The sequence below is a fragment of the Lissotriton vulgaris genome, chromosome 7, assembly GCF_964263255.1.
Source record: "Lissotriton vulgaris chromosome 7, aLisVul1.2, whole genome shotgun sequence".
In the NCBI taxonomy this organism is placed as follows: domain Eukaryota; kingdom Metazoa; phylum Chordata; class Amphibia; order Caudata; family Salamandridae; genus Lissotriton; species Lissotriton vulgaris.
In genome coordinates this window covers 835,698,669-835,724,789 of record NC_141695.1, presented here as the reverse complement: position 1 = coordinate 835,724,789, position 26,121 = coordinate 835,698,669, and the positions used below count along the sequence as shown (strand labels likewise).

The 26,121-nt window shown below is 47.2% G+C and overlaps 1 protein-coding gene across 1 annotated transcript in view; it reads left to right on the top strand.

Moving 5' to 3' along the window:
• Positions 1-26,121, top strand: part of PYCR1 (pyrroline-5-carboxylate reductase 1) — a 108,786-nt gene that overhangs the window by 75,423 nt on the left and 7,242 nt on the right. The window contains exons 6-7 of the mRNA XM_086931178.1: positions 2,938-3,030; positions 3,133-3,296. Coding sequence (XP_086787304.1) covers positions 2,938-3,030; positions 3,133-3,296 — 257 coding nt within the window. The remainder of the gene's footprint in view (positions 1-2,937; positions 3,031-3,132; positions 3,297-26,121) is intronic.

The window sequence follows — 26,121 nt, the reverse complement described above, 5'->3', positions numbered from 1 at the left end:
AGTTGACAAAGTCCCGAAGAACGAAGGTCTCGTGTAGGGACGTACCGTGTAAGAAGGGAACCAATGGCGCTCGAGGGGCCATCTGCCAGAGCTCTGTAAGCCAGGCACAGAATTTGGTGTGCGAGTTATGATTTGCATGGGTGGTCTGCATGTTATTGATTATGGGCCTACCATACCTTGCAAATTCCAGTGTTTTTTTGTTTTAATTCATGACCATAACTGGACTTTAATGTCAGATGTGTTTTTTAAACATATGTTAAGGTGCCTAACTGTGCCAACCAAAAGTTCACTTTAACCTTTGAGTTTTTCTGTTCATTTCTGGGGTTTTTGATAGTATACCGCAACTGAGAGGTCCATGCACCCCACTCTCAACCTGCTGTCACCCCCACTTCACATGGCCTTTGGCCGTGCACAGCAGGGCATGGCTTAAGGCCTGGCCTGTAGCCAGCCTGCACTCAACTCACCAGTGGCGGCTAATCAAAAGCAGTGTTCAACATGGGTGGCTACAGGAAATATCCTCTGTCCAGGTCCTGTACCCATCCCTCCTCTGCTGACCTAACCCACAGTCTTCTGGATGTTGATGGAAAGTCCTTATCTAAGGCAAAAATGTACTTAGCTGGAATTGCAGAGATATCCCTTCTGAATCCAACAGAATATGCAGGGTAGAGCTGTGAGCATCCTTTTTCACATTAACGTGCCAAATCCTAATTGAATGTCAAATCCTGCTTGTCCGGTTTGGTGGGAATTTCATAGAGCACTTGGGGCGCACTTCAAGGAGGCTTTCCCTGTAATATGCAGATGTTAGCTGACACTTGGGAAGCACCCTTCCTTTGTCGCCCAAGCCAAGCAGACTCCAATCACAGTGGGTCTCCTTTTACTGTGTCCAAGCCTGCTTGACGGGTGTTTCCATTGTTTACGTAGAGCTGTTGGGGTACACTTCAAAGGAGGAAAACCAGATGCCTAAACAGTTCTTGTGCATCCATTCTCTGGTTGCTGAAAACCCTACTGCAGTTTAGTGTTAGACGTGGAAGGACACTAAAATTGCCATAGTACACTCCTCGCACACAGACCCAGCCCTCAGAGCCCAAGTTTAGTGTAGTGAAGGACTTTTACCATCTAGAAAATACCCAAGGTGGGTAGGGTTAGCCCTGAGAACCTTTTCCCAGGTTGGTTAGTATGTCCCCAGGTGTGATTCTATCACACTACTTGTGCCCGCATACATTTGGCACCTGCTTCAGAACACTCCTAGACCAATGGAGGATCAGAAGAGGACTGGACCTGCTGTTTGGGATGTGAGAAGAGTCCTAAAGGACTGGGGCTGCTCTCCCTCTTGTACCCAGAACAAAGAAGTGAGGCCTTTTCCTTCAACTGACCGATGTCAATTGGACCTGGACTGACCTCTGCTGTTTGCCTCTGCCTGAAGACCAAGTGTGGATATAGAAGTATACTCATGGGGTAGATTGGGACTTAAAGGACTAAGGGGCAAATGCATCATACTGCGACCAGTATTTTTGCATTTGGGATCTATCAACCCAAATGCAAATTTGCAATTTAAGTAATCGCAAAATTTGTGATTACTTAAATTGCGAATGCATTTAGGGAATCATAAATTGCGATTCTCTAAATGCAATGCATGATGCAAATGCAAATAACGATTTCGCTATTAGGGATCGCAAATTACCATCAATTTAAACTTGATGGTAATTTGTGAAAACTTTGAAAAATGCACTAAAGTGCTTTTTTTAAAGTTCCATGTTACACATACACATGCCCTTTGGGTATGTGGTAACATGGAGATTTCAGAGGTACAACAGGGTGTCCTTTTGACACCCTTGCTCCCTTGAAATTGCATGCGCAATTTAAGAGTACCTATTGGGTACTTGAAAATTGCGCATGCAATTCCCATTCATTCCTATGGGCCTCTAGGCCCATAGGAATGTATGGAAGCAATTAAGGAATGTGTAGGAATCATATTTTTTTTGCAATTCCTACATGCATAGGGATTTGCGTTTCCTAAATACAGATTTCTTAAAAAATCGCTATTTAAGAATCGCAAATCTTGACTTTGATGCATGTGGCCCTAAGTAAGAAGGTAACATTTTCCCCCATGACAAACCTGGTTGGTGTATCCAACCTGTGCTTCATTGCAGTCAGCGTCATATTTTGCCTAGGCCCTATTCTACCACGACCATGTACTATTATTGCCACTTTGTGATTCTTGGCTCTATTCTACTTATTTTTTTCAAATTTATATCTCTGTTTCCCCTTATTGTTTTTTTGTCATTTTTCATTTATTATATTCTCCTCTATGTTTCTTAATTAATTTTGAGATTTTTTATGTTTTGCTCTTCAACTTTATTTTTGTTTTAGTACTGCATAAGTACTTTACACATTGTTAAGTCTGCGTGCTCTGTGCCATACCTACGGGGGTTGAGATCAGGCTTATTTAGTGACTTTAGTGGTTCACCCTGACAATGATTGTGATTATTACTTGAGGTGGGTACCTACCCCCTCAACTAATAACCAAATTTCCTACACCTTACATGTATTTTTGTGTAGTTACCCTGCCACTTGCAAAACAGGCTCCTTTATGTTCTATGCTTTGGTAGTCTTTTCTCATGTTTTATGTGCCTTGCCTGCCCTTACGCGTCTGTCAGGGTATCATTGTCACACAGGAGTCTGTGTGAAGTAGCTGTATCCCACAAGTGTCTCTCATAGATGTTCATTGCCTTCTGATTCTGCAAGCAGTAACCATGATACCTCATGTTTTAGTGCTGGATTACACTACCCTCATGTTCATGTGCAATTTTCAGTCCTTTGGGTTTTTTGTTCGGTATCTGTACTATCTATGCGTCTGGCCTGAATAAATCAACTCCCTCAAACGTTTGTTTTACCTACATGTGTGTCCTTTACCTTACAGTTATTCTTCCTTCACAGGCGTTCACCGCCCTGGATGCACTGGCTGATGGAGGAGTGAAGATGGGGCTCCCTCGCCGGCTTGCTGTGCGCCTCGGAGCGCAGGCCTTGATGGTCAGTGACTTGCCTTTTTCTAACTATTCCACTGTTCACCTACTTCTAATACTTTTTAACTTGTGCTTAATTCTACTCATTGTCCCCTTTTTATATATCCAGGGAGCAGCAAAAATGCTGTTAGAATCTGAGCAGCATCCAGGTCAGCTGAAGGACAATGTTTGCTCCCCAGGGGGAGCCACCATTCATGCACTGCACGTTTTGGAGAGTGGTGGGTTCCGCTCATTGCTTATCAATGCTGTGGAGGCATCCTGCATCCGTACTAAGTAAGACACCTGCTAAAAAATCCTTACAAGCATAGTTCATCCTTTGTGCATGCCTACTGTTTTGTGCACCCCTACACCAGCTAGCAAAACCTTTATGTTAAGGTTACAATGAGTGCAGAGTACAGAGTTAAAATCTGACGGTTAGTGAAATATGTGAGCTCAAGGTTTACTTTAAAATTCCAAAGTGCTATACAATAATCATAACTCCCATGAATACTCAATAGTACACAACAGCACAATATGTAACATGACACAACGTGTTAATTAGGGAGTGGTGTTGGTTTTATGAAGTGCTTAGGTGGTGCCATGGTGTTACCTACCCCTGTTGAAAGACCCCACTTGCACCCATCTGACTGGTCCAACTACAGACCCATCTCTCTGCTTCCCATTCTCTCCGAAAGTCTAGAGAAGCATGTCAACACCCAGCTCACCTTGTTATTAGAATCCCAGAATTCCCTTCACCCCTCCCAGCCCAGTTTCCGTCCTGAGCATAGCACTGAATCCACTCGGCTAGAAGTTACAGAGCATCTGAGGTGGGTACTGGACATGGGCCTCACAGCCACCCTCATCCTACTATACCTCAGCGCAGCTTTTGACTCTGTGTCCCATGGCCATCTTATCGAAAGATTGATCCACCTGGGATTCCAGGGCACTGCTTTGTCCTGGCTATCCTCCTTCCTGTCGGTCCGCACGTTTCAGGTTTTCTCTACAGACTCTGTACCTAACACACACCCGCTCTCCTCTGGAGTCCCCAAGGCTTCTGCACTTATCCCTGTGCTTTCCAATATATATACGTCCGCCTTCTCGTTGACCCAGGGGAAAGCTGTGGCCTCACATTTTGTTTTCCTTATGCAGACAATACCCAGATTATCTTCTCATTATCGTCTGCACAGGTTGGTTCCTCAGATGATTTCAACTCATGCCTCTGCCATGTCTCCACTTGGATGCTTTGAAACTCCCTAAAGTTGAATGCTGACAAGACTGAGGTAATGGTACTAGGTAGGAATCCTCTACTCTCGGGGCCCCCACACTGGCCTTCTTCATTTAGAACTCCTCCTGTACCCATTCACAAGGTGAAGGAACTTGTTTTTCGGTTAGACTCAAGTCTCCATGAAGCCCCAAGTAACCAAAGGTGCCTCCTCTTGTTTTGCCACCATGAGATGGCTCAAAAAGATCCTGTTCGTACTTCCCTTTTCGGCCCAGAGAACCGTCTTACAGGCCATGATTCTGTCTAGGCTGGATTATGGAAACATCCTATATCTGGGAGCAGATAAGACCGTGATCAGACGCCTCCAGGTGGTTCAGAATTCCGCTGCCAGACTGTTGATCCTGCTCCCTAAACAGTCCTCTGTGTCCCGCCTTCTTCATGATCTCCATTGGCTTACAGTGTACAAGCGTATTGAGGTTAAGGCATTGTGCTATATGTACAAAATGTACTCATGCTCAGGGTCTTAGTATCTGCAAAACCTTGTCACCCCCTATCATCCTTCCTGCACTCTGCGCTCAAGCAATTGCTCTCTTTTTACAGTTCCTTGAGTCAACCGAGTCCGGATGGGCGGCCTCTCCTTCGCGGCACGCGGTCCCAGATTGTGGAACACTCTTCCGCATTACATTCGATGTTCCTCATTACTTGCCTTCAAAAACTTGGCTATTTTATTCCTCCACTTCATGCTGAAGTGCCTAAAACCTGGATAACTGCAGTACTACTCTTGAAGCTGTTTAGTCTTCCACCTAAGTGCTGGGAAGCCCCATGGGCAGCTAAGCGCTATATAAGACTGCAATAATAATAATTAATTGTACGTTTTACAATTTTGTAGCCTGCGCTTGTTGTGACCATGACTTCCAATAAAATGTTAATTTTAATTAATGTCCTTCTTTGATGGGCAAACTGAATAGTAATAACTAAGTTTATGATAGATATTCTTCTACAAACGGTAAATTGTTGACATGTGTTGGGCCTTACAATTCATTACTGAACATACATAGCTTTTTATGGTTTGTTGACTTCCTTCATGTTTTTTTTTTTTTTAATCTGTTTATTGCACAAAGAAGCAATCCACTCTTACATACAGAGGAATCAAGAGAATTATCAAGAAGCATCAGGTGAATCATTAACCAATAAACAGATATTCTCATAGAGGGATTGCATACTTCTAGAATGACACATTGCAATAGTACAATTTTGTTTTTGATGAAACCATAAATACAAAAATCATATAGGAACTGAAAAAAATAATAAACAACATACAGAGAGCGAGTCATATCAGCAAGCTTGCGAGAACAGTAGAGCAGATCAATCAGCACAATAACAGTCTCAGTCTTAGAATGGCGTATCGAGAAATGTAAACATCAAGGCATTCAGATTCTGGCCAATTTTTCGTGTACCACCATTGGAGTAGGAGTGGAGTTTTACAGTGATACAGGTACAACTTAAGTCAGCCCATGGAGCCTCCTCCCTAACTACCAGCACATCTAACAGCGGTATTCTGCTGCATTGATCCCGCGCGACTTGCACAGAAATAGTGGGAGAAGCAGTCACAGCGCTGCAGTGGAGCCCCTCCTAACCCACCCCCACAGGTACAATGGAATTAATCGATTGGGATTGTGTCTCCTGAGCGAGCTTCGCAGCATATTTCCGATATGGCCCCCAAATGTCAATCGGTCAGGAAGCAATCGGGATCTGTTCTGAATACTCAACACTGTTAACATTACAGTAGGCCATACTACGGAGCCAAGCGCGGACGGTTGGAGCGCGCCTAGCACACCAGAGTAGCGCTATCTCCCTCTTTGCCAAAATAAAGCCAATGGATGCCAGTTTACGAAGAGGGCGTGGGAAGTTGGCAACATAGCCAAGCAACGCAATTTCAGGGGTGGGTTGCAGCTCCATGCCCAATATGTCCCCCAGAACCCGGTGCATCTTTAACCAGTATTCATGCAGACACGGGCAAGTCCAGGAAAGGTGGGCGAAATCTGCCTGCGGGGCTCTGCATTTAGGGCAGTAGTGTGGCCTGTTAGAGGCAATTTTATGAGCAAGTGCGGGAGTGTGATACATCCTCCTCAGGAACTTAAAGTGTATAAGTTTATGTCTGCTGTTAATGGACACATCTCTAGTGGTAGCACAACACGCCGCCCATTGGTCATCTGTAATCTGGATGCCCAGGTCGCCCTCCCAATCGGTGCGCACCGCTGCTTCTGAGGAAGGAATTGAGGCCAAACATATCTTGTATAACTTAGAGACAACATGCTCCCCTGTCTGATTCTGTACTATAAATGTGAGTGCGGGGGCATCTTCAGGAGGGAGCGGAAATGTGGGGAATTCAGCACGGAGCATGAAGCGAAGTCTAGTCAGTGTGAAAGAGTCCATAAATGTTCGGTCAGTGAAACGGTGATCTTCCGTCAGGGAGAAGACATGACCGTCTGTAAAGAGATCTCCGACTGTGTGTAGTTGGTATTTGGATAATGTGCGCTGTACCACCGATTCGCCTGTGATGGGAAGCCAATGAGGGTTAGGCAACGGTAGTGCAGAAGAGTACAATTTCTCAATGCGAAGTAGGCGCCGCAGTTTATCCCAAGCCCAACATGTAGTGGACACTGGTTGTATGTCCTGTGGGTCCTGGGGGAGTCCTCTAGGGAGGATGGAATTAAGGGCCACAGGGAGCGCCATATCAGTCTCAGGCCTCAGATATGGAATTCTGGCATCCGGGTGAAACCAAGGATGCGCATATGAGCTCTGTGCTACTAAATAATAAAGAAAAAAATCTGTTACTCCGAATCCTCCTCGTTCGTAAGGGAGCGTCAATGTGCGCCAGGCCACTCGCTGGTTTTTACCGCGCAGCAGTAAGGAGCGAAGTTGTGAAAAAATAATCTTGGTGAGAGGGATCGGAATGTTGTTGAATAAATACAAAAACCTGGGGAGGACAATCAATTTGATAATGGCAATCCGGCCAGCCATGGACAAAGGGAGGCGAAGCCAGCGCTCCGTGTGGTCTTCCAAGAAATCCAGGGCATGTCCGTAGTTCAAACGGATAATGGACACTGTGTCGAGGTGGATATGGATTCCCAAATATTTCACAGAGTCGGTGCTCCATTCTAGAGGAAAAGCACAAGTCCATTGCGAGGTGGAGGGGGTAAGCGGAAAAATGACCGATTTATGCCAATTTATTCTGAGGCCTGAGTATTCGCCAAAGCGGGCAATCTCCGACAACAGCGGCTCCAAGTTGGACCGAGGAGTCCAAACATACAAGACCGTGTCGTCTGCATACAGCGAGACGAGTAGTGGCCCGGTGCGAACCTGAAGCCCTCTGTGGAGATGTTTCTCTTGAAAATGTCGCACCAAGGGGTCCATCGCAATGATGAACAGGAGCGGGGATAATGGGCACCCCTGACGGGTACCTCGTGAAAGTGTATAGCTTTCAGTAATGGTGCCATTTAAACGTATCCGGGCGGTGGGAGCCGAGTACAGTAACTCCACTGTCGCCACAAACATTGTGGGCATACCCATTCGCCTCATGATCGACAAAAAGAAGGGCCACTCCAGGGTGTCGAACGCTTTCTCCACGTCCTGGAACACCACTGCATCCGGAGTTGAGGGATCAATCCTGTGCAAAACAGAAAACAGTGTCCGAAGATTGAGGGATGTGGACCTATGTGGGACAAAACCGGACTGGGCCGGCGAAATGATGGTCTCCACGAGTAGCGCCAAGCGGATTGCAAGGACTTAAGCCAAAATCTTGTAGTCCAAGTTCAAGAGAGATAAGAGCCTATAGGAGCTACATAAAGAGGGGTCACGGCCCTGTTTGGGCAGCAAAACAATTACCGCTTCCCGTAGCGTGGGCGGGAGAATGCCCGCCTCCAGTGCCTCCGCGTATACCTCGACAAGCCTAGGTACAAGTTCCTCTTTGTATTCTTTATAAAAATCAGCCGAGTAACCATCAAGGCCCGGAGCCGAGGAGCTCCTCAATGAATCAATGTCCTCAATTATGAAATCCGGCGTTATGGGCATGGCCAGAAACTCCTGCATGTTTTTCTCTAGGTATACCATGGCAATCTCATGCAAATAATGTCCCGGGTTGCAATGCTCCCCTGAAAGTGTGGAAGTGTAGAGAGTTTTGTAGTATGACAGAAATGTGTTAGATATATCGGGAGTGGAGTGGTGTCGTGTGCCCTGCGCATCAACCACATCAGTTACGTAAGCTGCCTGGTGTGGCGGACGGAGCATTTGCGCCAGTATCTTGCCTGGCCTGTCACCCTCCCCGTATTGACGCGCCGTATAGTGCTTGCCCATGTCCCGCAGTTCCCTGTCTGCAGCGTCGCGAAATTCCAAGAGTAACTCAAGGCGTTTGGCTTCACGGTCCGCCAAGGGATCCTGAAGGATTTCCTTCTCTATCGCAGAGATATCCGCTTCAATGCGAGTCAAGGTGGAGCGAATCTCACGCAAGGTCCCCACATGTTTGGCAATACAAACCCCGCGTAAGGTGGCCTTGAAACCTTCCCAATACGTGGCCCAGGAGGCTACAGAGCCTGTATTAATATCAAAATAGTCGTCGATGGCAGTGCAGATCTCCTCTTTAAAAATCGGATCCAGCAGGGCCCTACGAGGGAATCGCCACTGCCTCTCGTAGTCACCCAACCTGGGGATCGCTAGCGTTAACACTATAGGAGAGTGGTCCGATAACGTGCGTGGAAACGTGGAAAGGCCATCCACCCAGCCTGCAATGCCCGGGGAGAGGAGCCAATAGTCAATTCTAGTACTGGTGTTGTGGAAACTAGAGTGATGTGTGTAATCAGGTGTGTGTGGGTGCAGCCGAGCCTCTATGTCTATTAAAGAAAAGTGGGAGCAAATTTCCGCCATCACTGAGCGGGCCTGTGGTTTGCATTCCGGAGAGGGAGAACTACTGTCCATGCCTGGATTCATTAATAGATTAAAGTCACCACCCAAACCTAACAAATCTATGTCAGAGTGAAGCAGCGTCAGCTGTAGGTCCTGAAAAAAAGCCAGGAAATCCACGTTGGGGGCCGTAGACTCCCACCATTGTGATTTTATACCCAAACAACACACCTGTTATAAGCACATATCTGCCCTCCCCATCAGCTTTACTACCAGTCAATACAAAGGGAACACGTTTGTGCACAAGAATCGCAACACCTCTCGCATATCTGCTGTAATTTGAAAATACTCTGTGTGTTCCCCAACCTTTCGCCACGGAAATCATGTCCGACTACACCAAGTGAGTCTCTTGCAAAAAGAGGACATCTACCTTATGTCGTGCTGCATAGTTCAGTACCTATTTACGCTTCCTTGTGGTGTTTAAACCACGAACGTTCCAAGACATCAAAGTGAGTCTGGACAGACCAGACTGTAGACCTACCCTGGCTATAACACCACATCAAAGATAATCACCAGCAAGCGTGCATCCGTCAATCTACTCCCATGACTCTCGCAATTTCTCACAAACATAAATGACCACATAAACAAAGCGCGCACCAACCCCCACCCACCACCCAGCCTCCCAGCGTCCCCAGAGAGGCAATCCCCAAACAAATGCTGAACAACAGTGCAAAATACAAACATTTGTAACCATTCAATGAAACAGCATCGCTGCAAAAAAATTGTTAAAACCCCAGAAAAGATAAACAATAAGGCATTCGCCATAGGGGGTAGCAACGCCACGCCATGCGGGCGTCCCAACAAGCGACTCCTGAATTGGTGACCATTCAATAAACGCTGGAGAGTCCACATCCAATAGGCCACACAACGAGTAGGGTACAAAGATTAGGTAACGTCGAACATTCAGCCCTGGCCAGTTTCAGCAAAAGGATCAGCACTGGACTGTGTGTCGCTGCGAGGCGGAGATGGCGGCGCGGAGCCAGCAGCTGACGGTGAACCCTGTTTGTTGTAGCCTTGACAGAAGTCTTGTGCTTCCGCGGGAGAGTCAAAAATGCGGAATCTGCCGTTCACATCGACCTTCAATCTGGCCGGGTACTTTAAACTAAGATTTCGGAGGGTGGACTTAACTACATTATATTTGCGACGTGCCTCTTGGACCATTAGTGTGAAATCAGGGAAAAAGGACAATTTGCTGCCCTGCCACCGCACCTCACCGGCCTCACGTGCCACACGAAGCGCGGCGTCACGGTCTCGGAATTTCATGATTCTGGCGATAATAGGTCGCGGCGGCTGGCCAGGGCGAGGTTTAGGTCCCAGCGACCTGTGTGCACGTTTCACAACAAAGCCAGCAGTGAAGGTGTCTTTACCGAATAGTTCAATGAGGAGGTTTTAAACAAAGGTGTCAAAACGGCCCGCGGCTGTTGTCTCTGCCACGCCAAGAATACGAATGTTGTTGCGTCGACTATGCGCTTCTAAGTCTTCGTTTTTTATGGCCACGTCTTTAAGGATTTTCTCAACACGTTCCAGTTGCTTAAGCGATTTCGAGGCGCCATCTTCGACATCCGATATCCTGGATTCCGCCATGTTGAGCCGCCTGTCATGGGCCTGCACCTTGGTGCCCATGTCAGCAAGTTTTTGTTCAAGGCTGTCAAAGCGGGTGTCAAGCGCCTTAAAGCCAGCGCGCATTTCACCCATCATGGTGGCGACCATGGCCGCGGCGTCCTCCATGTCTGCCGAACTGGCAGCCCCAGTAGCCGAACCAGGTGGAGGGTCCGTAGCGAGGAGGGGGGTCTTGTCAAAGCTGAGCTTCCTCTGATTCGGGTCCCTCTTTCCCATCGCCGCGGTAGTACGGAGTGTGCAGTTGCAATGTAGTAAAACGTTAAGCCAACCCGCGAGGCGGGGAAGACGTTAGAGTAATGCAAAAACACCAGACAGCCCCACGACCAGGCAGGCTCAAGCGTTCGTCTCGAGATCGGGCCAAATGAGGTGAGTGAGAGTAAGCTCAGCCACGCACGTGAAAGTCTATGGCGGCAGGTAGCATCGGCGGCCAAGGTCCAAATAGCTGCGTGGGCTGGATTCCGTTTATGGAGTGCACTCGCTGTAGTCAATGGAGTGGGGAGCGACCCTCGCCTGTCGTCTAGGGCAGGAGGGAGGGAGGGAATCAAAGATCCCCCCCGAGTGCGTCTGAGGCGGGCCCGCCGAATAACACTAAGTAGCGCCGCCCGGCTTCCTAACCACCGTATTCCCCCACCCCCGCCGCCTCCTAGCGACCGCCGCCGCCGCCCAGCACACGACGCAGGCCTGTAAATCGAGGCCCCGGTCCCAGCAATTCCCAGGCCAGTAGGCCGCGGTCGCGCCCAGGAACCAGGCGCTCCCACCCGGGAGCCAGCGAAAGACGGGCAGCGCGCGAGAAACCCCCCAGGAGACGCTCGAAAGGGCGAAAGGCCCGGCGGTCGAGCACCGGGCGGCACTCACCCAGCGATCCGGCGCAGATAGAGAAGATGGCGCCGAGGTCCGGAGGCCTCGATTCTCCTCCGCCGTGCACACTCCTCTAGGACGCTCCCACGATCTCCCGAGTCACCCTGATGGTCGGGGCGGCATCAGCCTTCGGATCCGCAAGGATGTGGAGGACAGGAGCAGCGGACTACATCTTAATCGTCGCCGTCGGGAGCCCGCATGGAGGAGCTTCACGGAAAGGCGGCCATTCCGATCGCCGCCGTGGCCACCTCCTTCATGTTAATATGATTCTATGCACATGTCAAATTCGGTAAAATTTGATGTGAAAAGTTTTGATAAGAAAAATGTTTGCACATTCCCATCGGGAGCCATTGACTTCAAAATGTGTTTGAAATAGCGAGCCATTTGACTATTGCGCAGATTTCACGCAATCATGTGTATGTGATTCCTAGGGAACTATTCAAAATATTGTTTATCTTGGTCAATATTTGCCAAAGAAATAGGCAGAAAATATGTTTTTACATTCGAAGCAACATAACCTTAAATGTATTGTCCCTGTTTGATGAATCTGCCCAAAATGTTGCAAAAATGTTTTTTTCTTTTTTTATAATTGTATCACTGGCTTAATTTATTCCTTACCATTCTTAACAAGTTTTGATATATGATCATTTGCAAGGAACTATCAGACATGCAAAACATACAGGTGACTGTTACTTTCAAACACGTAACTAGATATGGCCTGAAGACAGTTTTAGCAGATTTGCCACCATCACATAATGAAAATAAATCATCATATATAAAAAAAACACAAACATGTACATACATGGAGGGGCTTTGGGCCTGCTCTTTTCATCATTTTGTTCTTCTGTCCTACCACTTCTTCCATTGGCTGCCTTGTGCTGTCCGTGTAGCACTTCACCTATTCTAACATATTTTTGCATCTGGCAAAAATAAGTGCACTTCAGTGCCAGAGTTGGTGGGCCAATACTTTTTTTTCCTTTTTTCAGTTTTAAATTCCTTTATTAAACAACCGTCAGCAGAGTACAAGTGATGCAATCATAAGGTACAGCAAGTTACATGAGCACCGTGCATGGATTAATACATTTGAAGATTGACGACACACGAAATGCAGAGACAACATTAGAGCTGCATAACACATATTGGGCATATGGTGACAATAGAGGAAGTAGGGCACATTGCTTAGTATATAATGATATATGTAGCCATACAGAGCTGTGTGTCCCACACCAGGAATCACAAGAATGGCGAAGTTATCTCTGGAGCACCCGCAAAACGAAGGCTTAGGAATCAGCAGAGAGGCTGTTCCAGCAAATATGACTGCAGCGGGCCCCACATATCCCGGGGTCGTGAAGAGCTAGGTAATAAGTCAGCATATGGGCAAAGTTGGTCTTTCCAAATGATCATATCAGCCAACCATTCCATAAATGTAGGCGCACAGCCACTGCCCCACCTGCAGGCCTTTCGCCGGTTCGCCAGAACTAGGTCGAAAGAAACAAACCTTCTGTATGTGGTAGGGATAGGCGCAGTATAACCCAGAAGCGCAGTGAGTGGTGATCTAGGGAGGGGTACAGTAGTCATGCAAGCCTCGTGATTCGTGACGAACAAGGAGGGAGGAGCTGCTGAGGAGCAGGGCAGTGTTTACCGCTACGTGAGAGCAGAGATACGCCAAGAAAGCCGAGAAGGGCGCAAGGCGACAAAGCCGACAACCCCTGCGCGTGCAGGTTTAGGTGAAAGTCGGCACCGGCATCGGCTCCCGGTAGCAGCCTCTGCCCCGGCCCCAGCGTTGGCGCCAGCACACTCTTCTGCCCCAACAGCAGCAGAGGGCAGAGGACAGAGGGAAACAGGCAATTGGCGACACAGCTACATCGCAGCACGCACGCAAGAAGCACGGGCTTGGCCTCGGTCCTGGCTTCAGGGGCCGCGTGGAGTGCAGCGCAGCGTGCAGGGGGAAAAGTGTGACAAACTCGGGGGGGCTCAATGAAGAGCAGCAATTGACGAGCGACGAGCTGCGGGCCCTTTTGCGATAAATTGAAGAAGAACAACAACTCTTCTGTTTGGCAGAAAGCAGCCAATAGGAACACAAACAACTGGGAAAAATAGCTCAAACTAAATCAAGCTCTCCAGTGTGCCACCAGCGCCGGACAGCGCTTGCATTGGTTATAGCACCGCCGAACTAACATCGCAACACCGGTCATCACACTTTGCAAGCGCTGTCAAGACTGCCAGGGCCGCAAGGAAAGACTGAACTGCCCTGAACGGTTGAGTAGCGGCAGCTGCCGCCGCCCTTGAGGCAGCCAGGCGAGTCTGTTGGACGCTTTAACTCCAGCTTTTAATTTAACCCCTTTTACTTGCACATCCAGCGCATCCTTAACCATGAGGACTAGAAATTCAAATTTGATCCAACTTCAAGAGAAGCCCCGGCCTCACAAATCAGCAAGGAGACAAAAGGCAAAGTTATTTTATCCATCTGGAAGAGGGAGCTTCAATATAGGGCCAGGGCCTAAGGATGGCAAACAAACGGGAGCAACCGGAGCCACACCGATATCACCGGAATTATTGGCACCGGCATTAGCAACTCAATTAGGGAAGATCTCCAGCCCACTCAATGCCTTGGCCCATAAGCTTAACCCCTGTGCTACAAAAACATCTCCCGGGACAGGTGGAAACAGAGATATAAGAGATTTTTTGTGCCCCAAAGCACCTACACCAATTGAACTTAGTGGGGCCTTGAATCCTCTATCCACCCCACGCTCGGGAAAACTTCCCGGTGCCATTGACACGGCAATGGAGAACGGAAAACTCCAAGCCCCACAGTTCCTTGGCGGCCAGTCATTCCACTTTCACCCAAATTAATAACGCTCCAAGGGGGAAGACCTCCCGAACTTCTGATATCCAACATGGATCCAACCAGACTTACTCACACAAGCCCATTTATTCTGACCCCTCAACAGCTGGATGACCCTAATTTGAGTCTTATAACTCATGGAATGACTATGGCCTATGAACCCAACAGGACCCATGAAGCTTATGGAGCCAAAACACCAACACTCCCCGTTATCTCACATATCCAGACAGCGAATTTGTCAAAACCCCGCGCCCCGGAACACGACAAAGAGGCGCAGCTTCCAAGCTCCGAGAGCAAAGGAGCGGATAAGGACGAGAAGCCTCCATTGATTACAAACCATCTAACACTGATTAACGAGGCCCTTATCTCAATGCCAAGTGCAGCAATAATGCATGCAGATAAACTTGACGCACAAATTAATATCTTACAAGTAGTCGCGGGGCTGATCTCTGGGATAGTCTCTAAACTGGACCACCTGAACTCATTAATACACAGAGCCCATAACAGCACAACCTTAATACCCAAGCCAGATACATGTGGTTGTAGCCCTATATTGCTGAACTTAGAAAAATTACCAAACATAATGAATACATTAATTGAGGATCTCAAGAATGAAGTTAGTAATCATCAGAATAACTTACCTGCACAGCAAAATGCCAACTCGCTTTCCAACACAAAAGACCTAACAAACCCACAAATTGGCAGCACAGACTGCCCTGAAGAAGAGAAGAACTTGGGCACTGAGCCTTCGGCGATGGTCAGCGTGACTGGAACAAAACCCAGCCCCATCCGCGACATTAACCAAGATCTTCACCACACCCTCAAACTGGTTTCCTCAGAAACTCAAAATCTATCCAGAAAAAATAAGAAAAAAATAAGAAAACTTAACTAGCAGAGAAAAAATAAATCTTACACCAACAGCTCAATTCGGCAATGGTTGCTGCCCGATAACCAGACGGCCACCGGTCACACCGATACTCAAAAAGTGACCTGCCCGGAAGTCACTACCAAAATGACAGGAAAAACCGAGGCAGCTTCAGAAGCCTCACACATAACTAACTCTGCCATCAGCTTGAACACAGCGGACCATCTTGTAGCCCCCCAGCTAGCCCCGGCATTGAAAGAGCAAAAACAAGCGCTGGACCCACAAGGACAACATATCGGGGAAGCAACTCAGGCCCCACCAAGAGATCGCGAACTCTGCCCCAAAAGCTATCAGCCCTGCGAAAACTCAAAGACAATAATGAGCGGAATGACCCAAGCGCCTCGAGACCTTAAAAAATCCATTACCCCTCTCATAACGTCGGAACAAGCTCTGAGTGCACCCCAAGGCATCTTCGAGCCTAACTTTGAGCTCACTAGGATTTGGGCTTTGAATCCCAGGCCACCTAGCCCACCCTCTCAGATGACATCACAGCAGACAGCAGGCTTATCAAACCAGGGCCAAGTCTGCTTGACCAGCCCGGCACAGGCAACCTTTATCTGCACGCAGGCCAAAGACTTGAATGATGCACATCCCGCTCACAATTCAACCCACACAACTCTCCAGGACCGGAAAATAATGCTGTATCCTGAATACGCCTCACAGGGCAAGTGGGACATTCTCAATCGCAGCAATCTTTTAACACTCTGCGCAAATATCCCTGGGCTGGAAGGGATAAAAACTACGGACATTGAGACTGTCTCTTTCCTCACTCCGAACCCTAAGGAGAAAAATGAGACCACATAGCTAACCTTTACCAACTCACTTATGGCAGAGGCCCTGAAGAGAAACCGTACGCTACTGGAAAGCTGGGGCATAAAAATAAAGATTCAGCCTACACTAAAATATCCCTCAATTTTAAAAACCTGCTACCCAATGATCGGTACGGATACCCAGGAACAGATCACTGGGAGGAATTTACGCATGAATGCTCCGCTTGACCGCGCTCCACATGTGGGGTCTACTCTTCAGGGGACTAAAGGTGGCATGAGTATAGGCCTAACTAATGAAACCCCCATTAAAATAACAACAAATCTGGGTCAGGGCAAACGCTCCTGTTCAATCAGGGGGCGCGCGAGCAAAGATTGGTTCTGCTGCCGCTAGCTTTAAATCCAAGCTCCTAACATTTATCCTCCCGAAAACAAGGACCGAATCCATCACCGGTCGTCTAATGGCCATGAGAATCACACACACCGAACGCGATTACCAGCAGATTGAACATCATGACCTGGAATGTTGCAGGAATTACAAAGCTGTTCCAAAACCATGCCGCAGTGACATTCCTGGAAGAGGCAGATATAATCTGCATACAAGAAACTTGGGTGACAAAACCGATTTCAATAAGAGTATATGCAGAATACGGCAAACCAGCCACAAAGACCAATATGTTTGGAAGACCCTCAGGTGGGATATCCATTTACATCAAGCACTCGCTAAATCTAGAATTCACGGAAATAAAAATCTTATCAAATATGTTCTTGGCGGGCATTCTGAACGGCCTTTATTCGACCAACGGGCCACTTTCAATTCTGGTAATCAACATTTACCACAATCCGCATGGGTCTACAGCTAAGGATAATTTGCCCATGCTAGCAACTAGAAGCCCTGCTACTACAATATCCTCTACTGGATTGTATCATTCTTGGTGACCTCAATATACACAACATAGGGGTTACGGCCACACAAAGCCATCACCCTGGGGCCAGCAACGCATTGAACGTCTTAATAAAATCTTATAATCTGGCAACAGCTCACTCCGTCCACTTAAAGTACAAACTCTGGGATTTCGTCGCCCCTACATTCAATAATCAAACATGGATTGACTATATCATTCTAAGTGACAAACTGCAACCTTTGATGTCAGATTACACAGTGCATCAGCGAAACGAAAGCGATCATGCTGCCTTAACACTCACACTGAATCTGACAGCAGAAATTCGTCACAGGATACAATGCATTGGGGCCCCAAACGGTGACGAATTGCTAAAGCTACCTAGAAGAATCAAATGGGGGCCGGTATCAATCACCACGCTCAACAAATGGACAAACACTTGGGCAGGCTGGCCACCTAGCTCCCATAAGATGGGCGCAATAGGAAGTATGGGATAGAACCGCCGGGAACTTAACATCTCTACTTCGAGGAGACACAGCAAGAATAAACCGCTGGCATCCACCATCTATACTTGGATTTATTCCGGCAATCAAAGAAAGCGCCAAACATCTGAGTGCAAAACGAAAAGCATACCGGAAAAATGGCACAGCATCGGACAAAAAACTATAACAAGAAGCAGCAAAAAGCCATTCAAAGAAAGTGTGGGCCGCAAAACGTGAATACTCCTAGGGACAATGGCTGAAAATCTTTGATTTGTTGAGACCTTGTAAATCGCAAGAGTTTTGGAGCTACCTAAACAACCTAACTCGAGGAAAAACCCACAGAGAGAACTCCCTTGACGCGCATACCTGGGTCGCCCACGTTAAAGCCTTATACAAAGAGGATCCAATCAGACCTCACCTAAAGAAAGCAGCCGCAGCATGGGAAGAGCCAGATCTCACCGCTCACATGAAGGCGGTTCCTGGAAAAATCTTAGTATCCAAAATCCTAAAAATAAATCAGACAAAATGGTGCACCAGGTCCCCAACGGCCTCCCAGGCTCCTTGTTCAAGGCGAATATAGAATTTTGGTCTGAAAACCTGACCCACCTATATACTGAATGCTGGCTCCTGGGGGACGTCCCAAACTCCTGGAGAGGGTCGCTTCTGCACCCAATACATAAGAAAGGGCCTAAATCAGACCGGTCCAATTATCGCATGATTGCCCTCCTGGACATCGAGGGCAAGGCCTATGCGAGCACCATCTTGGCGGATCTAGCAAATTGGGCAAGCACAGAAGGACTTCTGCCCCTCTTCCAAACAAGATTTAGACCCAGGTCTTCAACCGTGGATAATATAACAGCACTTTCTTATCTAGCCCACCAAGCACGGTCGCCCAAAAGTCTTTGCAGCGTTCGATGGGGTAGACCGCGCAATTCTCTGGAAGAAGTTGGCACTTTGGAACATCAACCCTGCCCTGCTGAAAGCAATTCAGTCGCTGTACCAAAGAAAGTGGGTCAGAATCAAACTTTCGAGCGACTCCGCATCAGAGAAGATTGAAACGGACCGAGGTTTAAAGCAAGGGTGCGTTTTAGCACAGCTGCTGTTTAATTTATACACTGCAGACTTGGACCAAGCCTTGATTGGAGCAGCTCTAGCTACACCAAGGATCGGGGGCACTAAAATCCAGCCGATTACTTGGTACTCCTGGATCATACCAAGACAGGCCTACAAAAGGTGCTGACGGCCTTGGCAACATACAACGACAAAAACAGGCTAGTGGCCAACCCATCCAAATCAAAACTTGTAATCTTCGGGCACTATCCGGAAAAAAAACTAGCTAAATGGAGGCTTGGTCATTTGATTCTGGGATGCACCCAGCAATACAACTACCTGGGCGTCTGGTACCATGAATCGGGGCTACCTGGTGCTCATCTAAGGAAAATTTAATGCAAAGGGAAAACAATCACCTACGCCACAGCTTTCCAAACTTTTCATGTTGGTGACACACTTTTTAGACATACATCATTTAGAGACACGGTAATTCAGTTTTGCTAGCAAACCTGAGGTTAAATTAACGGCATTTTTAGATATGTATCATTTTGCGACACGATAATTCAGTTTTACTAGCAAACCAGAAGTTAAAATAACTGCATGTAAAAGATTAGGACAAATACATATGTCATCGATTAAAAATTGTAAATAACAAAATGTATAGAGAGACTTCCTCCCTGGGAACAGAACTAGGTATGTAGCTAGAACTGTACACCCCCAGCTGCACACCACCAGCACTCGAAGGGCGCCACGACCCCCTTCAGAACTCACTGTCAGAGAACTCCCAACTGATTGTATTTCTAGCTTTCAAGTTGCCCCACTTGAAGTATCGCAAGCCTGTCCTGAACTCTAATAGCATTTTCTTGTGACTGGCAAAAAATATAAGACCAAAGCATTTCGAATAAAAGTGAACCAGCATTTCAATGTCAAGCGACTCGAGTTTAAACTTTGGCAATTCTGAAAGCTATGACATGAGGGCTATTCATATATTTGCTGTGATTTTGCTGCCCTCAAGGGACCTTTTGGTCTTCCTGCATTTACTTGGCTGTTCTGGGGGAGCTGAGCGGTTTTCTGCTCTTTTGGCGAAGTTATTAAGGACCAAGGTTGATGTTGTTTCAGTCCCTAATTGGCAGGGACTGTACTTTTACCTGTGGATCCACTTCTTCCTTCCCTCCTGACTCATGTTCCGGTGGCTCTGATGTCACGCGGCAACAGGATAAAAATAGACATTTGTAGTTACTGACTTAACTCTCGGACATTCTTGTCTTGCCTGACGTTGTGTGCGAACTGTTGAAAACCGTGCTATTCAAGGGAAGCACGCTGCAGAGTTGCCACTGCCCATGAAGAGCGCTTTATAATTTGCACAGGTAATAGTGTAGTGTCAGCTCAAACGCACAAATACAAAGCACACAAAATCAATTCTACCATTACCAACTCCGCTTACCTTCACCTCACACACATTTATTTATAGAGAATCATCATGTGATGAGGAAGTGGTGCTCATGATCTTTTTTTTTTTTTTTTTTTTTTTACTGCTCGAAGTTGGCGTGAATTTTGTGCCTGCAGCTTCCATCCAGCAGCTGAAGTACAGAGAACTTCACCAGGTCCGGCTCCAGCTGGCGCAGCACCTTCACGGTGTAGCCCTGCAGCAGGTCAGTCAGGCCAGATAGCACCTGCGTGTCTCCGTGCCACCGGGGCTCAGGCAGGCAGCCGAGCCCGGCGGCCACCAGAATGTGCTCCCCCGCCATTCCTCCTCGTCCCGGGTAACACTCCTGCCGGGAATGGGTAGCAGAGGCGCCTCTGCAGACCTTACTGAGGATGTGCCTTGGGTGCACACAGCGTACACACTCACCTAACGGTCTCCCTCTCCTTTCTCTATGTATGTCTGGCGAACGAAATGCCATTTCTATTTGTACTGCATTTTATGTGAAAAGCTCTCCGATGTTCCTTGGGCCTAGCTGGTGCTGTATAAAAGCATAAATACATTCATAAAACCAGCTTGGAGAAGATGAACTGCAAGTTCCTTAAGAAACTGATACAGACCTTATAATGTGCAGTACCAGGGTCATCACGCGACACACTCACCCATGGCAGGCGACATAGTACTGTGTCCCGACTCAGAGTTTGGAAAGCTTTGACCTACGCCCTTTGCAAATTACAAGCCACTTTACACAGCCCCACCACAATGGCTATCCAAAGAGTACTCAAGGCAAAACTAATGCCAGCCCTTAATTACGCCCAACAAGCATTCCCTGGAAAACTAAACAAGGACCTGGAAAAAATGTATTGTAGCGCATATAAGAGACTATTCCATCTACCCGTGTGCACCAGAAACACTCTTGTCCGATTAGAGTTTTCTCTCAACCAACAAAAGCTGGAAGAGATGGCTGCCTTGAGCAAATATTACTACCTTACAACAGCGGCACACAAGAAGACATTGAAGGCAGTCCTGAAAAATATCTTCCTGGAATCTGGGAACCCTTGGTCAGCTACCCTCACTGCGGCAAAGGATCTCCTTAATTTAGCTACGGAGAACTGGGACTCTGAGCTAGTTAACTATTCTGCCATTAAAAATGCTATCAAAAAACAAGTCTGCATCTGCTCTCGTGCATTGGACTTGGAGTCACTGGCAAAAAGAGGTCTCCAAGAGTCCCAAAGTCTGCCGCACACAGTGCACAATTCAAAACTCCATCTCACGCAGGCAGTGGGCCGCCCAGCCCTACATAAGATTTTAGCCTACAGATTACATCCCCTGCCCCTTAAAGAATTATACCCCACCGAACGGGCAGGTTCAGCGACTAAGGAATGCAGGCTCTGTAAATACAAACGGGAGTCTCTGGCCCACCTCCTAGTTTGCTGCCCGGCCCTGCGCACAGCTCGCAGCCTTTATCTCAGGCCTATCATCTTACAACTGGGGACACGTACCGCAAAGGAGGCAGTTCATCAATTATACACATTGAACTCAGTAAAACAGATGGCCACATTTGGCAAATTCATTCAACAGATTCGCACTAAGCTGATGGCCATCTCGAGCTAAAACGACCAGAGACCTAGCCGAGGCATGCTGGCCCAAAAGACTATGGATATTACTCCTTTCAGCCTACAAGCATTCAGATTTTAATCACACAGACTTGCCTCAAAGAAGACGACTTCTCTGTTTTTTTTTTTACTTTTGTAAGTTGTGTACTTTGGTTTTAATGTAATGGTTTTGAGTAACCAAACAATAAATGTATTAATTAATTCATTCATTCATTCATTAGTCATGGAATCAATAGCCTCAAATACCAGCTGCCAGTAGTCATACACCCCAGGACAAGCCCAGGCAAGGTGAAGAAAATCTGCCTGTCCCGCCTGGCACCTAGTACAGCTGTCAGAGTCACATAGCCCATACCTATGTAACCGCACAGGAGTGTAATAATAGCGTCGAAGATAACGGTAATGGATAATGCGTAACCTGCTGTTCGAGGAGACCCCCTCTGTCTGTTTACAGCAATATGTCCATTGCTCATCGGTGAGCTCTTGACCCAGATCCAATCCCCACTTAACGCGAAAAATACAAGGTGAATAGTCATGATCGACCTAAAGGGAATGGTTAAGGATGGACACCAGATGACTAGCGTTATCCACTTGAAGCACACGATGCAGCGGCGGCAGGGTGGGAGGCTCTGATGGGAACATAACATGGCACGCTCGCATCCCATGTCTAAGGCGGACATACAGAAATGTGTCCATGGTAGAGGGTGTAGGGTCATGACATAACTGCTGGAGAGTGCGAAATGTACCTTTATCAAAGAGGTCACCCCAGGTGCAAATGTTCCGCGAAAGAACCATGTTTCTAAAAATGCATTCTTGCAGCAACGCCATATCGGGGTGGTAAGTCAAAGGAAGGAGAATAAAGGTAGGGTGCCGACGTATGCGCTAGAATACTGGCTGCGTTTGTGCAATCAATTGAGGTTGGCTCTTTCTCACGAGGTACCGCTCTAGATAGTATGACACCATCCAATGGGATAGGGTCCGATAACCAATGCTCAGTGGCCACATGAGGGGTAGAACAGGGGGGTGGTGGAACCAATAGTGAGCACTGATGTAATACAACTCAAAGTTTGGGATGTCCAAGCCTTCCTGCTCGTACGGTCGTGCAAGCGTGTCCCATTGGATACAGGGTGGTTTGCCCCCACCCCACACTAGTCTAGTCAGTTCCGACCAAAGGGAACCGAAGAAGTGGCGCCTGGGGCTATAAGGGATATTAAAGAATAGATAAAGGCATTTTGGTAATATGACCATTTTAATTAGGGAAATGCTACCCGCCATAGTTAGGGGTAAAATGTTGCAAAAATGTATATGGCTAACTTTGAAAGTTTTTGCCAGGTTTGTGCATATTGATCAAGGGGGAGAAAGAGTATCAGAGGAAGGCACTCGAAACTTGTTTTTCCCATTCAAAAATCACACTGAAGCCCACAGCAATACTATGCTCCTAGATAAACCTAGATTTTATATTTTTAAATGCAGCACAGTCGCAGAATTTGCAGTTTTCCAAAAAGCATGTGGAAGAAAGTGACCTCTACATGTGAATTTTGGTGCTGCCTTTTTGTTCAGCTGTTTTTCTTCTAGTCTTTAGCAAATAATGTAAATGTGGTCCTCATACACTAAACCTCTGAATTAGGCCCTCCTCCCAATTACATATGATTCTAATGCGCAATCGACACAAAAAAGAAACATGTCTGTTGTGTGAAGTTTAATGCAGATTTGTCAAATAGTGTAAAAGTTATTAGGAAAACAAATTGTTTGTTCCCAATTCGAAATGGGATGTTACTGCAATTACAGAGGAGTAACCACTTGTCTGTAATAAATATACGTGAATGTGTACATGTATGTATATAGATAATATGTGTTTGTAGTATGTGTTGCTGTAGACACACATTTCTACATACTCATGCAATCTAGTGTTGGGCTTGGACATTTGCAAGTTGTTTTAATTTAAAGAAGGCTTTTGAGTCATGGCATGAATTGTGACTCCACCCTTCGTGGGCAATGTGCATGGGCTCTGACTCCATGTTCGTTTTTTTTTTTAAGCCATCCATATGGAGGTATACCGACAAGACTGTGAGACTTGTCTTGATCGCCATGTTTAGTTCGGGCCCACGCAGTGAATCCTCGACAGTCAGAAAAACCTTTGCCATCCGCAACTCCTTTGACGACATTCTCCGGAGACGAACGCCTACTGATCAAGTCCCCGTATGCTAGGGTCCTCCTTCCCTTCCTGGGACCGGTAGCCCTTTTCCATTAACCTTCAACACCGAAGAATTCAGATCCTCACAGGGTAATGAAGTGGATGGCTTTCAAGTACTGCCTCCAGTGCCACCCCAAGTGCCTGTGGTTAGATCATCATGAGGCATGTAAACTCTGCCTCTTTCTAGACTGTGTGAAGCTTGCCTCGCCTTGTGGCCGAAGAAACCCTTCCTGTACCAAAGGCAAAGGTCTTGGGCATACTGCAAGAGGCATCAACAGCCCACTGGTGACACGCCAGACATCTTTGACAAACAAGACCACTTCAGCGCAGAGGAAGAGGGCGATGCCAGCTCTTCTGGCATTCTGCAGCACCAGACTAAACCCAGAGGCCATCTTGTCCAGCACCTGTTACCCAGAGGAAGAAGAGGAGGCTCCACTGACCTATAGGACTAGTGTCCTTCAATGAAACCCCTCACTGAGGATCGTAAGTGCAGTTGGCCTAGATTGTCAGGGACTAACGCTTGCAACACCCCTGGAGCGACAAAAGGAACACACCAGGCACAGCGGGGCTAGCTAAGGGAAAAGGGCAGACATGTGTGCATTCCATACACCCATTATCCTTCTGCCTCAAGTGACCAGATTCTGGCCTTTATATACAGTACAGAAATGCAGCACAAGCGCAAACCAAAGAAGGCACAGTGCCAAATGCCCAAATATGGGCTAACATGTAGAATTGCAGTACACGCAAAAATGAACAGAAGGCACAGTGCCAAATATGGGCTAACATAGAAATGCTGCACAAACCCAAAGGAACAAAAACAGGTGTACATTATAAGCAGCTAAAGGAAGCTATGACCATGCGTGCGGAATTCTCTTTGTCAGCTAACTAACTTGGGATACAGAAAAGCCATGGTAGAGGAGAGAAAAAGGAGAAAGACCTCTAATAGCTGTCCTTCAAGGACAATGTAAGACCCTTGGTCCAGGGCTGGACTACAATCTGTGAAGGAGAGGGAACACCTCGATGGACATGTCTGCCAGCTTCTGCAGGGAGAAGTGGGATTACTGAGTGGGTTGAGACACTGAGGGTGAGAATTGGATCTAACTATGTTATCTATGTAGTACATACACATGGATATATATTTTTTTCCAACACTGACACCCACTCTAAGCACTCCAAGAGGCTCTTGCTGAAGTTGAGCACCACTTATAAGGCAACCAGACGGCGAGTCCCATGCACAAGACCTGTCAGCATCCACGGCCTCCCCTGCCTTTAGGGCTCCAGTTAGCATCAAGGAAAGGCCTTAGATCCAAAGAAGACCCTCCAAAGGTGTCAACCTGACTAGGTCATTGATCCCTGACAATAGGATGCAGAATGTCATGTCTCTGTTCCGGCAAGGCAATTACATGATGGCGCTAAACCTGCAGGACACATACTTTCACATCCCCATCCATCCCGCCCACCCGCGTTACCTCTTCTTATTGGTAAGTGGTCATCAATACCAATTTAAAGTGCTCTCCTTTGATGTTACCACCACTCCAAGGGTCTTCACAAAGTGCTCATCAGTGGTAACTACTCACTTAAGGATTTGAGGCATCCACATTTTCAATTATAGAGTGGAATGCACTCCATTTCATCCATAAATTCAATGTCATCAGTATTAGCAATAGAATGCGTGCATTTCGGAAACGCGATCCGCCCTCCAACCGCATGAAAAAGTAAATGGCAATGGATTAGGGAACGTAATCTCGCTCCCATACCGGAAGCACTGCTGAAAGGCTTTGTCGCACAAAATATTCCAAAAATTGATTCCTTTTTGTCGTTTTAATCTATTTATTCCAATTCCCTTCCAGCCCTACATGCTCAAAAGCCACTGACAACCTTCAATTCCACTCAAAGCCAAAGGCTCCATTGACACCGGCACCCAAGCCCTCGTCCACCCTGAAGCCATTGTTGACGCCAAAAGCATATACGACAGGCTCCATGGGATTTGGAGAAGCAAGTCCTCCAAAGACCCCAGGAGGTGCTTGATGTGAGGCTGAAGCACCTCTTTAGGCATGCCTTCGCCAGAAAGATTCTGGTTAAACCACCCCCACGGTACACCGTGTACCTGCGTGTACCCTCAAGTCGAGCCCTGCATTCAAGCCACCAGTAGAAGCTAGAGTAGTTACACCCAGGACGGAGAAAATGTATAAGCCCTCCCCCAGTGACTATGTCTACATCAGAGTCAATGTCCCCCAACCCAACTCTCTGGTCTTATAT